This window comes from Thamnophis sirtalis, unplaced genomic scaffold (assembly GCF_051295495.1).
Source record: "Thamnophis sirtalis isolate CommonGarterSnake01/CBP01778 unplaced genomic scaffold, rThaSir2_p1.2 scaffold_2, whole genome shotgun sequence".
In the NCBI taxonomy this organism is placed as follows: Eukaryota; Metazoa; Chordata; class Lepidosauria; order Squamata; family Natricidae; genus Thamnophis; species Thamnophis sirtalis.
In genome coordinates this window covers 95,683,663-95,699,462 of record NW_028261382.1, presented here as the reverse complement: position 1 = coordinate 95,699,462, position 15,800 = coordinate 95,683,663, and the positions used below count along the sequence as shown (strand labels likewise).

The 15,800-nt window shown below is 45.8% G+C and overlaps 1 protein-coding gene across 1 annotated transcript in view; it reads left to right on the top strand.

Annotated features, from left to right (window-relative positions):
- GRIK4 (glutamate ionotropic receptor kainate type subunit 4) overlaps positions 1–15,800 on the top strand; it is a 378,863-nt gene that overhangs the window by 305,213 nt on the left and 57,850 nt on the right. The window contains exons 9-10 of the mRNA XM_087706418.1: positions 2,551–2,703; positions 5,844–5,948. Coding sequence (XP_087562544.1) covers positions 2,551–2,703; positions 5,844–5,948 — 258 coding nt within the window. The remainder of the gene's footprint in view (positions 1–2,550; positions 2,704–5,843; positions 5,949–15,800) is intronic.

Genomic DNA, 15,800 nt, shown 5'->3' with positions numbered 1-15,800 from the left:
TGCTTCAGCTCATCTCCTCCCGAGCTCTTTATTTCTTTTGTTATCACGCGAAAGCTTTAGCACGGAGGGTATTTTTAGCACATGGAATGGATTAAATATTCCACTTTTATCAATAGGCAGCCTGTGCCTGGATGCTCAGGTAGTTAAACTGTTTACCCAGAATGTAGGAATAGCCTTGAAATCTGAATTTCCAATGACTGCGGAGAAAACATGTGGAATGCTCTGGGACTTGAGTGTAAAGTCGGAAATGGAGAAGAATCGTAGGGTTGTAAGGATTTGCTTCTTCTTGAGATAAGAGTTAGGGATGCAGAAAATGGATATGGCCAAAAAGGGATCATACGTCTGTGTAGACTTGCAAGGGAAACTGGCGTTTCTATCCATCCGCTGGGATGGTTTAAGTCGGATCGATAAATATAAGTGTTAAAGATTATTTGGACAGAGGTTAATGCCATTTCAGCAATTGGAATCCTGAGATAAAGACAGAATTCAATGAATCTTTTGGGGGGGGGAATTGTAATTTAGAAGGCATTTGGGGAAAGTCTCCTTTTTCAGTTTTCCCTAACGTCGTTACGCTGAAGGAATTAATGACTGAGACACATAGATATCGATTCGTTCATCCACGTCCCAGAATAGATACGTTCTTTCTCCTGAAACTCCCATATTCAGAGTAAATATTTGTGGTTAGCTGAGAAACGTATGACAGGATGAAAAAAAAATATTGATTAAAAGGGACAAGCGCATAGCCACTCTTGCAAGTATATCAAAATAATCCCGGGATTTTGAGGTTAAAGTCGTTTTATTGGGTAACATAGCAGAATCTAGCATTAATTAAGCCACATTCTCTGGAAGTGTGACTCAGAGCAAATTAATGCGCTGATGGAATATAACTGTACAAGGTTAAATAATATCTTTAGAACAGTTTTGATCTAGGACATTTCACCAGAATTGATTTATCATGTAGGCTGGAGTTGTTCTGCTGTTCCGCTTGCTTGAATAACATCGGAGAGCGTGTTTTCCTAATAAAATCTGATACATCAAGATCACTTGCAAGACACTCTCAAATAGTGTTGCAAAATATTTTAATTGTTTCTGGGTAAACACGATCATTATTGTACCTTATCAACCCTCCTCCCCAGATCCTCTTCTTCAGATACAAAGCAGAGCAGCTTGCAACGTAGATTAAAATCAATTAAGAACAATAACATCAAATTACAGATAATAGAAACAGGAGAACTCCAGTTGACAGCCTTCCAATAAAAACAACTCTGTAACAAATCATAATGGGGGGAAAAAATATCTCAGCACAAAACCAGACTGGGAGGAAAAAAAACGAACGGGATTTGTCCCATGCCAAATACTTCCTTAAAAGCTAGTTCTTGAATTGACTTTGATATGTAAATCACAGGTGGGGTTTCCTAAGGAGAAGATTTCACAAGGATGGTGCCATTACTAAAAAGGCCATGTATTTTATTTTACTTTATTTTAAAAGATCCATGTAATGCTGCATATAGTCTAGATTATAGCTCTGGTATTTCCTTTTTGTTCCAAAAGCCAACACAGTTCTAAGCTGCATCAACAGAGGGATAGAATCAAGATCATGTGAAGGGTAAATTCCACTTTATAAGGCCTTGGTAAGGCCACACTTGGAATGCTGCATTCAGTTTTGGTCGCCACGATGTAAAAAAGATGTGGAGTCTCTAGAAAGAGTGCAGAGAAGAGCAACAAAGATGATTAGGGTACTGGAGTTAAAACATAAAGAATGGTTGCTGGAATTGGGTATGTCTAATTTGATGAAAAGAAGAACTAAGGGAGACAGGATAGCAGTCTTCCAATATCTCAGGGGTTGCCCCAAAGAAGAGGGAGTCAATCTATTCTCCAAAGCACCTGAGGGTAGGACAAGAAACAATGGGTGGAAACTAATCAAGGAGAGAAACAACCTAGGAGAAACTTCCTGACAGTGAGAACATTTAATCAATGGAACGACTTGCCTCCAGAAGTTGTGAATGCTCCAACACTGGATGTTTTTAAGAAGAGATTGGATAACCATTTGTCTGAAGTGGTATAGGGTTTCCTGCCTAAGCAGGGGGTTGGACTAGAAGACCTCCATGGTCCCTTCCAACTATTATATTATATTATTATATTATATTATATTATATTATATTATATTATATTATATTATATTATATTATATTATATTATATTATATTATATTATATTATATTATATTATATTATATTATATTATATTATATTATATTATATTATATTATATTAATTATATTCTTTCAACGAAGGACCAAAGTGATTTAATTCTGATTACCATGTTAGAAACCAGATGTGATTAGTGAGATAGTACCACCTGCTATGACTCATTTGGGGTCTTCTCCATCAAATGCATCAACTTTATCCCCCCCCCCCACTTGTCTGGAACCAAGAATTTCCTTGTTTAATTGCCCTTTATACTGTTCCAGGTGATTGTTTTGGAAATGGCTTGGCCTTTGCGCCCCCGTAACATTTCTCCTTCCTGTTCCTTGTCTTGCATTTTCTTCAGCTGTCTTCTGCCTTATTGTTCGATGCGGTCTACGCTGTGGTCAGCGCGGTACAGGAGCTGAACCGGAGCCAGGAAATTGGCGTGAAACCTTTGTCTTGCGGATCTGCCCAAATCTGGCAACACGGCACCAGTTTGATGAACTACCTCAGAATGGTGAGAATGGATTGAGCGCGGAGGATTGGAGGAGGTGGGTTCACCCCTGTGGTCAGCATGAGGTAAACAGGAATTCTGCTTAGAGGTTTACCCTAAAGTAAGGTTGTAGGAGCAGATTTCAAGAAACCTCAGAAGGGACCCTAGGAATGGGCATAAATATCTCCACGGAAGGTAACCACATCATCCCACGACAGGTTGTCCCATATCCCTCTAGAACAGTGAGAGCTCACCTTTTTGTCACCGCGTGCTAAAAGCATGTGCAATGTGCGCACAACTCCCTCCACACATACCCTGCGCATGCACGCATGACCCCCCTTCCCCTGTGCATGTGACCCCCCCCGTGCTCCCCATGCACATGTGCGCACAACCACCACACCGTGCCCCATTTTGGGCCTAGTAGGCCTCCCTGAAGCCTCCTGGGAGCAAAAATGGGCCGGGGGAAGGGGGTGCACTCCCCTCCCGTGCCTATGTGTGTGACATTGCAAATGTGTGCACAACCTCTGCACATGCCCCCACTCCCTCCCATGCATATGCGGCAGAAACCCAAAAATCAGCCGGCCAGCGGGAGGTGCGCGCACATGCACAGTGCAGCTGAGCTGAGGGGATGGCTTACATGCCTGCAGAGAGGGCTTGATGTGCCACCTGTGGCACCCATGTCATCGGTTCACCATCATGGCTCTAGAACAATGTTTCTCAACCTTAACAACTTTGAGATGTGAGGACTTCAACTCCCAGAATCTCCTAGCCAGCATATTGAAGTCCACACATCTTAAAGTTGCCAACGTTCTAGTTGTTTCTAGATCAGGGGTCAGCAACCCAAGGCTCTGGAGCCACATGTGGCTCTTTCGTCCCTCAACTGCAGCTCCCTGTCGCCAGCCGGCACCACAATTTTGAGAGGAGCTTCCGGTTTGGAGGGAGGGAAGTAGGGCGCGCCAGGAGGAGACTCTATGGCAAGGAGCGGGTTTTCTGGTCAGCTCCACAATGGATAGGGCTTTCGGTTAGGACAGGTAGAGGAAAAAGGACACTTCGTTAGGAGGAGACTCTATGGTGGGGGAACCGGACTTCCAGTCGGCTCCAGAATTGAACAGGGGGCTTCCGGTTAGGACCTTTGTGGCTCTTTGATTATTTAAGGTTGCCGACCCCTGTTCTAGGTTGAGAAACAACGTTCCAGAAGATGCCTCCTAGCATTTGGCTTGACTTACTCAAACCTTTGTCTTCTGATCAGCTTGACCTTACTTACTTGAAGTAAGTCTCCCTGCCTCTTGCTTGCCATTACTGGCACCTCTTCTGCATCTCTGCTTCCTTGACAAAAAAATGTGGGCAGGCCGCCCCCTCTGTGTGAGTAAGGTAGGCAGAACATGTGCCAAGGAACCATAATATAGTTAATGGTTTCAATGGAAGAATCAGAACAAAGAATCAAGAAGACAACATGCATCAGTTGGATATAGGGTTTTAGGACAGGAGAGTCCAACCTTGGCAACTTTAAGACCTGTGGATTTCAACTCCCAGAAGTTGAGGCAGCTGGGGAATTCCGGGAGTTGACGTCCACAAGTCTTAAAGTTGCCAAGGTTTGGCACTCCTGTTCTAAAACCCCATTCTTGGGTTAATTGAAGATGTTTGCCAACTTTGATCCAAAGAGCAAGAGCTTCAAAGAATGCATGGCAAGCTTGCATTTTTTTAAATGATTGTCCCTCATACGTCCATCATCTATTCGGCAGACCTTCTCCAAATCTTACATAGGCAACAAACTAAGATGTTTTACAAGTTCCTTGTGGATCTGAATCTATGGGTGCTCGGCTGGGGGACGATGTCCTTGTATTGAAAGGATGTCTGTCAGTAAACACCAGTTTTATGCTGGCTTCGTTGGATCTTGGTTGAGGTTTGCCTTGCTGAATATGGCACAGTATATGACTCCTATCCATCTGCACAAAGGACACCTTTTGTTATTTCAGCTTTGGATGGTGGACAAGTTCCTTGACATGTCCATCACAAGCTCGGTTAGGGCTTTGCATTCTGCTGGGTGGGCGGGAATGAATCTCTAACAGAAATGGCTACAATTGTATTTTCTCCTGTGTGGAATCTGCATTGCGGGGAAACCAATAATCTAATGCTTTGTCAACAATTAGCAGAGTGTGGTTATCTGTGCTTACCAGACCTTTGCACCCTCATGCTTCATCTTCACATAAACCCAATGTGACGCCTAGTGCCACCCAGCCATGTAATGGCTTCCCCTACAGTCCCAGGCGAGGCGCTTGAATTAAGCATTCACGTTTTGACAGTGCAACTCGCAGCTATGGTGATGGGAACGAAGATCTCTGCGGAAAGTAGAGAAGGGGGCAGAAAGAAAGGTGGCCTCGGCCAGTCTAGGCCAGACCAGTGTGGGATGATTAAAAAGCCAGGACGCTCGGGAGGAGGAGGACCCAATGTCACGACGGCACATCGTGCGGACTCGACTGTCCGAGCCTGCCGATGACACTTTTGCCCCTGGATGGTCTGGCAGGACCTAAACCGTCCCGAAGAGACGGTGACTGGGAAGACAAAACCTTGCTGGTCGTAGGGACACCGCAAAGTCCCTGATTGACCCAAGGGAAGCGCTTCCAACCGGCGGGTGGGCGTGGCCACGGTGGACATGGTCACGATGGGCATGGCCTGGTTGGCCTCCTGTACCATGGCAGGGGGGCATTTTTGCCCTCCCTGGGCTCCAGAGGCTTTCCTCTAACCTCTGGGAGGATGAAAACTGCTTCTCCCAGGCTCCGTAGGCTCTCGGTAGGCCAGAAAGGGGCCTACCGAAAATTTGAGAAGTCCAGAAACTTCCGGTAGTCCCATTTTTCACCCACCCTGAGCCTCTCCATGCGCCCTGCACTTACCTGCATCCAAAACAGACTCCTGGGAGGGGCGGGGCCAGCCAGGAGTGGGATTTACGGGGTTCTCCAAACCACACATAATCTTAGCTAGAGATTCTCCCAAAGCCCTGCGAAACCCCAGCAGCTCACCCCTGGCCGGAAGGGCCTTAGACCAAGTTCCGAGATGTTACATGGAAGACCATGTTTTCCCTTCTGGCTTGACATGAGAAGCAGAGGGCTCTGTCCTTGAGACTCAGTGTTTCTATCTGGTACTGCAATTCACCCTCTCTTGGACAGGTAGAATTGGAAGGTCTCACTGGCCACATAGAGTTCAACAGCAAAGGTCAACGATCAAACTATGCTCTGAAAATCCTGCAGTACACCCGGAACGGCTTCAGACAGGTAAATCAAGACGTTTTCTTCAACTACCCTTTGTCCTCTGGTTCAGCACTACCTGTTCCTTTACGTTGTGACTTTGGCTCTTGTTGTAATGTTCCTTTAAAAATGTCTTTTATCTTGTTGGCTGATTGTAAATTTGGAAACTCCTTTGTACGTCTAATTTATTGAACAAAAAAAACTTATTTGGTTCTTCTGTTGCTCAAATATTTAAGATAACTTTCTTGGGATGGAAAGAGTGCCAGATACAGAGATTGCCATGGCAAATAATATACACCTAGCATCCACCGTGAAGGGACGCGGTGGCTCGGTGGCGAAGATGCTGAGCTTGTCTATGAGAAAGGTCGGCAGTTCGGTGGTTCAAATCCCTAGCACCATTTAACAGAGTGAGTCCCCTTTACTTGTCCCAGCTTCTGCCAACCTAGCAGTTTGAAAGCATGTAAAAATGCAAGTAGAAAAATAGGAACCACCTTTGGTGGGACGGTAACAGCGTTCCGTGAACTTTTGGCACTTAGTCATGCAGGCCACATGACGACAGAGACGTCTTCGGACAGCGCTGGCTCTTCGGCTTTGAAACGGAGATGAGCACCGCCCCCTAGAGTCAGGAACGACTAGCACATATGTGCAAGGGGAACCTTTCTCTTTATCTTTACCTTTAGCATCCGCTGTGGGAGATATGAGAAACAAAAGGAGCAGAATAAGAGCCAGCATCTCTCAGGAGAGCGTCAAATCTGACAGGGAGCTACAAATGGGTGAAGAACGTGGAATCAGATGTCCTCTGCATTAGGCAGCTTTGGAGCAATTTCCATTTGAAGTGATTGTGGCATATTTGCAGCCTTAAAATGACTTCCTTTCAAAATTCTCTCGGCGACTTCACTAAGCAATTCCAGTTTAAATCAAATAAAGATTCCGTTCCGTTGCTTGGGGAGTTGCTCGCTCCGCTGACCCACGGCCAGTTTGAGCTGAATTGAAGAGGCTCTTTCAACTCCGCTTAAAATGGAGGAAGAGCTCAACCGTTGTCTAACCGTCTTCCGTCTTCCTGTAGCAAAGCAAAGCTCTGCGAAAAGAGTCAGAATACGGAAGAATAGAGTTGGAAGGGACCTTGGAGTTTGTCTAGCCCAGGACTGGGTTGCTGAGGGTTTTACTACTGGTTTGCAACCCGCGTGCTGCGTGCGTGCACACTGTTCAATGTAAACCGTTCTTCGCGCGTACACAGAACCATTTACAGTGATCTGTGCACGTGAAGTCACTAAAAACCAAAGTGGCAGCAGCCCAGGAGCAGAGAGGGAACCGGTTCAGGGTCATGATGGGCCTAGGTTGCTGCTGGTTCTGAAGCCCAGGCCTGAATTCCACCACCGTTTCAGCTGAACCGGGCCGAACTGAGAGCAACTCACCTCTGGTCTAGTCCAACCCTTTGCTGAACCCTTTGGAGAGCCGAGGTGGCGCATTGGTTAGGGTGCAGTACTGCAGGCCACTTCAGCTGATTGCTATCTGCAGTTCAGCGGTTCAAATCTCACCGGCTCAGGGTTGACTCAGCCTTCCATCCTTCCGAGGTGGGTGAAATGAGGACCCAGACTGTGGGGGTGATATGCTGACTCTGTAAACCGCTTAGAGAGGGCTGAAAGCCCTATGAAGCGGTATATAAGTCTAACTGCTATTGCTATTGCTATTGAAGCAGGAGACCCTATACCAGGACTGTCAAAATCCCAGCCCGTGGGCCAGATGTGTCATGTGCTGGCCACGCCCAGTTTAGCAAAGGGGGAGGGAGTCACAATACATCACGTGATGCCACCATGACGACCTGAGTTTGATACTCCTACCCTATACTGTTCTGAGCAAATGGCTATCCAATCTCTTCTTGAAAACCTCCAGTGATGGAACACCCACAATTTCTGCCAGCAAGTCATTCCGTTGATTCATTCTTCTCACTGTCAGGAAATTTCTCCTGGGTTCAAGATTGGTTCTCTGCTTGATTAATTTCCGCCCATTGCTTGTTGTCTTGGTCAATTTTCATTGTCATCAAGGACTGTACAGCCCATGTGTCAGGCCTGTAGCCATCTTTCCTTTTGGGTCTTTGGCCTGCCGCTCTTTCTATTATTCTGCTATGTCTTTTCTATTGTGGGAAGATGGGTGGGGAGATTGTACGGAGTGAGATGATATGTAGCCATAACAAAATTATTTCTAGAAAGGTCATCCTTTGTTTCTGCACCTGACCGGAACTGGATGAGTGGAATTGCCAGCATGGCAGTGGGAGATGTGATGGACTGGTGGGTGTTGGGGGCAAGATCTTGAACTTTCAACTGGGTGGGGAAAACCAGGAAGCTTTCAGATTCGGGTTTCCCCAGATGTGCCAACATGGCTCTCTTAATAAATGGGAACTTTGAGGAATCTTCTACCTTGGACTCCGATTTAATTTTGGATGCTATTTGGAACCCTGACATTGATATTGGTCATATTGGCTTGGCGCCTGTTTCACGGTGGCAGATCAAGCAGCAAAACACCAACTACAGTTTTCTGTTCAAGCCACAGCCTTTCGAGCCTCTCGAATTATTAATGACAACATTATAATGCTTTACATACTCAAAGCGCTGAATAAACACGAGCTCTGGGCCATGCATTTACGTGGTACGGTGGCTTAAATAATGCAGTGGGCTGATGAATAATAGAGGAGGCAAATACTTTGGTGGTGGGAACACAAGCCGTTTTAGGCGCCCATCTAATCTTACAGAGCTCCCGTGCAGAAGGATCTTAGCCCTTGCTTGCTCTCTTTCAAGCTTGATCATTTGCACAGATTCCAGGATCTGAACCGCAAGAGAGAGCCAAGAGATCCTGAACAAGGATGTCAAACGGTTGTAAGGCGAAGTACCTGTAATGTTTTGGTGTTTTTTTTTAAGAGGTGGATCAGCTCTGCTTCCCTGGATGTGTTGTGGCTCACGAACAGTGAGGCAGAAGAGCAGCTGGAGCCTGTTCCCAATGTGGGCATGTGCCAAGTTGCCAGACAAAGGGAGCAGCTAAAGAACAGGGGTCGACTTGGGAGTAAGGCCACAGATGTAGGATGAATGGCCCCTCCTAGAGGAAATAAAAGAGGAGAAAAAAAGGGAGTGGAGTTTGCAGGAGACAATTAGTTCACTTAATTGGTTTATGACTCTCTGAGACTCCTTGCCAAGTTTTGCAGATACCGGCCTGGCAGCTCTCCAAGCCAGATAAGGTCTGTGACTGTAAATCCTCCCTTGAAAGACATTGCTGGATGTGAATGAGCAGAATTCACAGGAAATTAATAAAAGGGTTGTTTTTTTTTTGTTGGGACCAGGAGTTTGCTTCATGCTCTTGGGAAGCCTCGGTCAGAACAGGATGGGTGTTGTTGTTTTTAACCATTCTTATTTTTTTAAAAATTTCTTTCTCTCTCTTTCACCTGGGCTCCCTGTTCACTGGCTCTGCTCAAAAATTCAGTGAATTTTGAAGCTGCGCCCGAATCCTAGCAGCCGGCAAATTAGTTGTGCTTCAGGCTTTCTCATCCTTGCTCTTTCCCGCTAATGGCCAGCAGCCTTCAGTGATTGAATATTTAATATATTTACATAGCGGGCCTCAACATGGTTTTGAGTTTAGTCAAAGCTGGCTAAGTGTATTTGAGAAGGAATTCTCCAGCTACCCGAGTACCGTTTGCAGCTTGCAGAAAAATGTTGTGTCATTGCCTTGGCTGCTGCCTGGATAAAAATGAGCCTATCGAATCTTTTTTTTTTAATTTTGGAGCGGACATTCATTTGGTTTCCTAGAATCAGAATTGCGTTTAAGTTGTGTGGTTTGGCCAACATTTTAGCTCAGGTGGTGTTCATAATCTTATCTGAGCAGGAGAGCATCTGTTTTGCAGCCCAAAACTGGAGGCACCTCACAGTAGGGCCAAAAAAATCTGTTGGAAATATGTGCCTGGGCTCAATCGTGGCAGTTAACCATGATTTAGTAAGTGAATTACAATTGGGTATGCTGGGTATGCCACAGGCTAAACCAAGAGTCACCGTTTAGAAATGACAGTGGGACAAGGAAACCAGGAAAAACACATTGTCACGGCTAACAATATTATCATCCTGTGGGAAGGTAGGCCACCAATAAAATGGAAAAATAAATTGGAAGGAAGGAAGGAAGGAAGGAAGGAAGGAAGGAAGGAAGGAAGGAAGGAAGGAAGGAAGGAAGGAAGGAAGGAAAGAGAGAAAAGGGAGGGCAGGAGGGAGGGAGGTAGAGAGGAAGGGAAAAGGGAAGGAAGGAAGGAAAGAAAGATGAAAGGAAGGGTAGGAAGAAAGGAAGGAAAAGAAAGACAAGGAAGAGATGGAGGTAGAGAGGAAAGAAAGCAATAGCAATAGCAGTTAGACTTATATACCACTTCATAGGGCTTTCAGCCCTCTCTAAGTGGTTTACAGAGTCAGCATATTGCCCCCAACAATCCAGGTCCTCATTTCACCCACCTCGGAAGGATGGAAGGAGGCTGAGTCAACCCTGAGCCGGTGAGATTAGAACCGCTGAACTGCAGATAACAGTCAGCTGAAATGGCCTGCAGTACTGCACCCTAACCACTGCGCCACCTCGGCTCTTGAAATGGAAAGAAAGAAGGAAGGAAGGAAAAGAAGGGATGAAGGAAGGAAGGAAAGAGAGAGAAGGAAGGAAAAGAAGGGAGGGAGGAAGGAATGAGAAGGAATGAAAAGAAAGGAAAGAAGGTAAAGAGAGAGAGAAAGAAAGAAAGAAAGAAAGAAAGAAAGAAAGAAAGAAAGAAAGAAAGAAAGAAAGAAAGAAGGAGGAAAAAGAGAGTCAAGGAAGGGATGGAGAGAAGAAAGAGAGAGAGAGAGAAAGAGAGAGCGAGAGAAAGAGAGAAAGAAAGAGAGAAACCCAGAGGGGTCAATGATTTGGTTAGGAGAAGGTAGATAACTATGCCTTCCTCCATGCCAGGGGAATTCTTTCTAACCCAAAGAAACATTTTATCACCCGAATGAACCAAATCTGAAATGCAACCTTGTGCTCATATATTTTAGAGGCGCCAGCAGCTGCTGTTGCTGGTAACCAGAAGCTCCAGCAGGAATTCTCTACTCTATTACATGCCTCTTTCAAGCAGGCTCAAATGAGATGCCTCGTCTTACATTATTCTGAAACTCCCCATTTCCACTGCCGTTCCTTTTCAGGCCAATAAAGGTCCTGACACGTTTTCCCAGCTGGAATTTTTGCAGCTTGTTATCTGTACCGTATTAGTATTTGGGGGGGCTGAGATGTGAAGCCATTTAGATTGACAAGGAGTTCCTGGCCTAATTACCCCATCAACTCCTCTGCAGATAGTTTTCTTCTCGTTGTGTCCCCTAAGCAACGGCTAACTAGAAGCTTCAGGAGCAAATGATAATTACGGTATTTTTTCCCCCTGGGGGGGGGGGGGGGGAGAAGGAGCTGCCTTAACAAACATAGCCAGGAGCACGAAATGAGCTTATTTTTATTTCAAGGCGCATAGTCGTAGGACTGCATTTGCTCCATATCCAAGGCCGTCGGTTCAGGGCTGCTTAAGGCCTTAAAGGAATGGAAACTCGTGTTTTGATCTCTGGGGAACACAGAGAATGCAGCCAGGGTCAGGTTCCCTTGGGATCAATTGTGTTTGGTTCCGTTGGCAGTTTCCCAATTGTTGGAAAATGCATCTGGTCTTTTTTAGGCCTCTCTTGAAAGAGCCTGGAAACTCTTTGGGGTAGAAGATAACTGTGAGTGTGACAGAAAAGAAGAGAATCTTTATTGAGAATAGAATAGAAAAGAAAAGAATAGAAGAATGAAGAACAGAATAGAAGAATGAAAAATAGAATAGAATAGAAGAATGAAGAATAGAATAGAATAGAATAATATAGAAAAGAAGAATAAAGAATAGAATAGAAGAATAGAATAGAATAGAATAGAAGAATGAAGAATGAAGAATGAAGAATGAAGAATAGAATAAAATAGACTAGAATAGAATAGAATATAACTCTCAGTCTACATAATGAAAAATAAAATACATTCATCAAGAATCACAAGATACAAACACTTACTGATAGTCAGAGGTTACTAATAAGCAATCAAACCGTACTACGAAACAAAATAAAACAATATAAATCGTAAAGATACAAGCAATATGGTTATAGTCATAAGTGGGAAAAGATAGGTGAGCGAGAGAGGGAAAGAGAGATGGAAGGGGGGAGAGAGGGAGAGCGGGAAAGAGAGGGGGAGGGAGAGACAAGGAAAGTGGGAGAGAAAGAGAGGGAGGGAGGGAAAAGTTCTGTGCTTTAATGTTCTTGGACGTCTTCACAGGAAACACAGGAAGAGAGAGGGGGAGAAAGAGAGAAAGAAAGCTTAGAGATAGGGTGGAGAGGGATAGAGAAAGAGATGGAAGGAGAGAGCTAGAGAGAACGAAGGAGGGAGAGAGAAGGAGGGACAGAGAGGGAGGGAGAGAAAAGTTCTATGCTTTAATGTTCTTGTTCACAGGAGACTCAGAGAAGGGAGAGAGGGAGGGAGGGGAGAGAGAGAGAGAGAGGAGAGAGATAGCATGGAGAGGGAAAGAGAAAGAGAGGGAAGGAGAGAGCCAGAAAGAAAGAGAGAGGGAGAGAGAAGGAGGAACAGAGAGGGAGAGAGAGACAAATTATATGCTTTAAAGTTCTTGGATGTCTTCACAGGAGACCCAGGAAGAGAGAAGGGAGGGAGAGAGAGAGGGAGAGAGAGAGATAGCATGGAGAGGGAAAGAGAAAGAGAGGGAAGGAGAGAGCCAGAAAGAGAGAAAGAGAGAGGGAGAGAGAAGGAGGAACAGAGAGGGAGAGAGAGACAAATTCTATGCTTTAATATTCTTGGATGTCTTCACAGGAGACCCAGGAAGAGAGAAGGGAGGGAGAGAGGGAGGGAGGGAGATAGCATGGAGAGGGAAAGAGAAAGAGGGAAGGAGAGAGCCAGAAAGAGAGAAAGAGAGAGGGAGAGGGAAGGAGGGACAGAGAGGGAGAGGGAGACAAATTCTATGCTTTAATGTTCTTGGGTGTCTTCACAGAAGACCCAGGAAGAGAGAAGGGAGAGAGGGGGAGAAAGAGAGCTGAGAGATGGGGTGGAGAGGGAGAGAGAAAGAGAGGGAAGGATAGACCCACAGAGAAAAAGAGAAGGAGAGAGAACGAGGGACAGAGAGGGAGAGAGAGAGAGACAAATTCGATGCTTTAATGATCTTGGACGCCTTCACCTTCAGCAACAGAAGGCAGGGAGGGAGATCTATTAGGACTATTACCATGCCGTTGAGAGATGGAGCTTATAGCCAGAGTCAGCCCAGAACGTTATGGGATAACCTTGAGGCACAGATGTATTTAGCCTACCATTGTACAAGCAAGGGTCACTCCGCTGGGTTGTCAGAGGAAACTCGCCACAATAGTCAATTAATTTGGGCATGCCAGCAGGGAAAGAACAAATTATGGACTTAGAGGGCTGTCAGAATTAAAGCTAATCTGTTTCTAAATGGCTGGGGGAAAGAGGGACAGGGGCCAGAAATAAATGCTCTGGTTACCGAGGGGCACGATGGCCGCAGTGAGGAATATTATATTGTAGCTAGGAGTGTTAATCTACGAAGCGGCAACTTTCGACTCTAACGTTGATCCAGCGTGCAGAATGTGTAAAAGTCACTGAGAAGACGTTGTAGGATCTCTTGGTAATATTGTGTAACAGTGGCGGGATTCAATTTTTTTTTTACTACTGGTTCTGTGGGCGTGGTGTGGCTTGGTGGGCGTGGGCTTGGTGGGCGTGGCAGGGGAAGTATACTGCAAAATCCTCGTCACTTCCCACCAGGAATGGGTTCCGGCTGCTACTACTGCTGGTTTGCTCAGGGACGCGCCACGCATGTGCGCGCAACTTCACACACATGAGCAGTATTGTAGAAACTATAAAAACAAGATGGTGGTACCTACGGCATCGCTGAGAGAACCAGTTCGGGGGCGTGGCAGGCCTAGGTCACTGCCGGTTCCAGTGACTTAGGCCACAAAGTTACTACCTATTCAGCTGAACCAGTCCGAAATGGTAGGAACTTACCTCTGCTTCCCACCTCACTCTAGGGCAAGGATACAGTAAAATCCATATTCTCTCCCCACCCCACTAATCTGCTTTCCAACTCTAATTGGGAAGCAAATCAGCTGGGACTCAGGAGGCAGCAAATAGATGAGGGCGGGGCCAGCCAGAAGTGGTATTTGTTGGATCTTCAAACTATTTAAAATTTCCGCTAATGGTTCTCTAGAACCAGTCAGAACTGGCTGAATACCACCTCCGTAGGTCAGAGGTGTCCAACTTGGCAATTTTAAGACCTGCGGACTTCAACTCCCAGAATTCCCCAGCCAGCAATGCTGGTTGGGGAATTCTGGGAGTTGAAGTCCACAAGTCTTAAAGTAGCCACCGTTGAGCACCTCAGTGTGGCTGGGTTGCTGCCGGTTCTGCGACCCGGGTCTGAATTCTAAAACCAGGAACAACCCACCTCTGATGAGAAGGAATGTGTTCTGGAGTGCCGTAGCAGAGAAATCTCTACGATTCTCCAAAAACTTTGTTCCGGTGTAGGTAACGCTAATCTAATTGCACTGGACCACGGGTCTTAATATCCTCATTACTTGTTCACTTAATCGAGTTCCAAAATCCACTTAAACTGATGATTACATTAGCCGAAGTGGGATTTCAAGTTGTTAAAGAGCAGTTTTGTTGAGGCGTTTGCACCAGCCAAATCGAGCCAATCTCGCCTGGTTGACAAGTGCCTTACTCCTTCCTTGCTCATCCTATAGGTCTTTACGTCGTTGTGATCCCGAATTGCTTCTCTGTCCGTCTTTGATCTCACAAATGAAAGGTACAGAACTTGAAAAGTTGATGTGCTTGAAGAGAACAGGCGATATGGAGAATGAACTGTGGGTCAGTATCATAATATCCATAAAGCGCTTGGAGAGAGAATAAGGATGTGAGGTGTTGAATGAATGGAAAAATTGGGTGTCTCAATTCCACTGGGGTGAGCTGACAGCCGTAAGGCAAACAAAATAGTAATGCAACAATAACACAGTAATATAACAATACAAACACTTGCTGGAAGCAATGCTGGAGTTCTTCGAAGTGTCCGGGTTCCAAATAACACCCCTAACGGGGAAGAAAAATCTCTGAGATTTGAGTTTCCTCAAAGTTCCATTTTATTAGAGATGTCCTATTGGCACATCTGGGAAAACCCAAATCTGAAAGCTTCCAGGTTTTCCCCACCCAAACGAAAGTTCAAGTCCCTGCCCAGCACTCACATCTCCATCACATGGTTCCAGTCAGGCACCGTCCAAAACTAGAGATGCCTCCCATTCCTGCCACTCCAGGTGCAGGGCAAGACATCCTTGACTGGAAGAGAAAGGAATGTTATTTTGACTATATCTACCCCACTCCATACAGCCCCCCCTCCCAGTTTCTCACAGCAATAAACGGGGCAGGCCTGAAGGCCTAATGCAAAAGATGGCTTCCAGGCCTGACACGAAGGATGTCTTTGCAAAATGATCTAATGCAGGGGTGTCAAACTCAAGGCCCGTGGGCCAGATCTGGCCCCTGGGTTGCTTAGATCTGGCCCATGGTGGGTTCCTTAGATCTGTCCCATGGGTTGCTTAGATCTGTCCCATGGGTTGCTTAGATCTGTCCCATGGGTTCCTTAGATCTGGCCCGTGGGTTGATTAGATATGGCCCATGGGTTCCTTAGATCTGGCCCATGAATTGCTTAGATCTGGCCCATGGGTTGCTTAGATCTGGTCCATGGGATCCTTAGATCTGGCCCATGGGTTGCTTAGATCTGGCCCATGGGTTGCTTAGATCTGGCCATCCTGGCCCCCCAAGGTCAAACAC